The sequence below is a fragment of the Malurus melanocephalus genome, unplaced genomic scaffold (assembly GCF_030028575.1).
Source record: "Malurus melanocephalus ecotype Western Australia unplaced genomic scaffold, MMel_1.1 scaffold_2436, whole genome shotgun sequence".
Classification (NCBI taxonomy): domain Eukaryota; kingdom Metazoa; phylum Chordata; class Aves; order Passeriformes; family Maluridae; genus Malurus; species Malurus melanocephalus.
In genome coordinates, this window is record NW_026625668.1 from 2,846 (window position 1) to 4,513 (window position 1,668).

The following is a 1,668-nucleotide window of genomic DNA, read 5'->3' on the forward strand; positions in this document are numbered from 1 at the left end:
CGGATTCCGTCGCGCCGCGCGTGGAAATCGTCGATCTCGGCCACGATGGCCGCCCGGATCTGCTCCTTGGTCAGCGCGTGGCGCTCGAARGCGAAATCGAAGGCGGGGACGCACTCGGGCTCGTCCTCGGGGTCGTGGTATTTGGCCAGGAASGGGTGGCGCAAGGCTTCGGCCACTCCCACGCGTTCCCGAGGGTCAAACCGGAGCATCCGTCCCAGCAACGCCAACGCCGCCGGCTCGGCCGCGCCGAACAGAGCGTCCCACGCCACCGGCGAGCGCGGGGCCAAACTCTGGACGTACGCACGGACACGCTCGGCGCCGATCGCAGCGGTCAGCGCGGCCGGAGGAGTGCCCAGCACCGCCATGATCAGCTGTAACTGATGGACGTAATTCCGGCCGGGGAAAAGCTGCCGGCGGCCGAGCATTTCGGCGAAAATGCACCCCACGCTCCACATGTCGATGGCACGCGTGTAACGGTGCAGCGACAGCAGCAGCTCCGGAGCGCGGTACCAACGCGTGGCCACGTACTCGGTCAGGAAGGGTTTGGCCTGGCGAGGGTCAGCGCCCAGCCCTCGGGCCATCCCGAAATCGCCGATCTTGAGCTCGCAGTTCTCGTTGACCAGCAGGTTGCTGGGCTTGAGGTCGCGGTGMAGGACGTTGGCGGAGTGGATGTACTTGAGGCCGCGGAGGAGTTGGTACAAAAAATAGCGGACGTGCTCGAGGGTGAGCGGCTGCGAGGAGTGGATGATCTGGTGGAGGTCACTCTCCATCAGGTCCAGGACAACGTAGCTGCGGACACAGGGGGGGATGGGCAGAGTGACCACACTGACCACAGTGACCACAGTGACAGCATGGGGGGATGGGCAGAGTGACCACAGTGACCACAGAGAGGGAGCAGAGTGACCACAGTGACCACAGTGACCACAGTGACCACACAGAGGGGGAGGGGCTGGTGAGGAGTGGATGATCTGGTGGAGGTCACTCTCCATGAGGTCCAGGACAACGTAGCTGCGGACACAGGAGGGGGAGGGGCAGAGTGACCACAGGGGAGTGCATGGGGGGATGGGCAGAGTGACCTCAGTGACCACAGTGACCACAGTGACCACAGTGACCAGAGTGACCACACAGAGGGGGAGGGGCTGCGAGGAGTGGATGATCTGGTGGAGGTCACTCTCCATGAGATCCAGGACAACGTAGCTGCGGACACAGAGAATGGGCAGAGTGACCACAGTGACCACAGTGACCAGAGTGACCACAGTGACCACAGTGACAGCATGGGGGGATGGGCAGAGTGACCACAGTGACCACAGGGAGAGGGTGAGCGGCTGCGAGGAGTGGATGATCTGGTGGAGGTCACTCTCCATGAGATCCAGGACAACGTAGCTGCGGACACAGAGAATGGGCAGAGTGACCACAGGGGGATGGGCAGAGTGACCACAGGGGGGATGGGCAGAGTGACCATAGGGAGTGCATGGGGGGATGGGCAGAGTGACCACAGTGATCACAGTGATCACACACAGAGGGGGAGGGGCTGGTGAGGGGGGATGGGCAGAGTGACCACAGTGACCACAGTGACCACAGTGACCAGAGTGACCACAGGGAGAGGGGGAGGGGCTGGCGAGGAGTGGATGATCTGGTGGAGGTCACTCTCCATCAGGTCCAGGACAA

The 1,668-nt window shown here is 63.0% G+C and overlaps 1 protein-coding gene across 1 annotated transcript in view; it reads right to left on the reverse strand.

Annotated features, from left to right (window-relative positions):
- MAPK7 (mitogen-activated protein kinase 7) overlaps positions 1–1,668 on the reverse strand; it is a 10,957-nt gene that overhangs the window by 2,258 nt on the left and 7,031 nt on the right. Inside the window, exons 5-7 of the mRNA XM_057388749.1 lie at positions 1,306–1,383; positions 1,122–1,197; positions 5–1,076 (exon numbers count right to left, since the gene is read on the reverse strand). Of these exons, the coding sequence (XP_057244732.1) occupies positions 5–1,076; positions 1,122–1,197; positions 1,306–1,383 (1,226 nt within the window). The remainder of the gene's footprint in view (positions 1–4; positions 1,077–1,121; positions 1,198–1,305; positions 1,384–1,668) is intronic.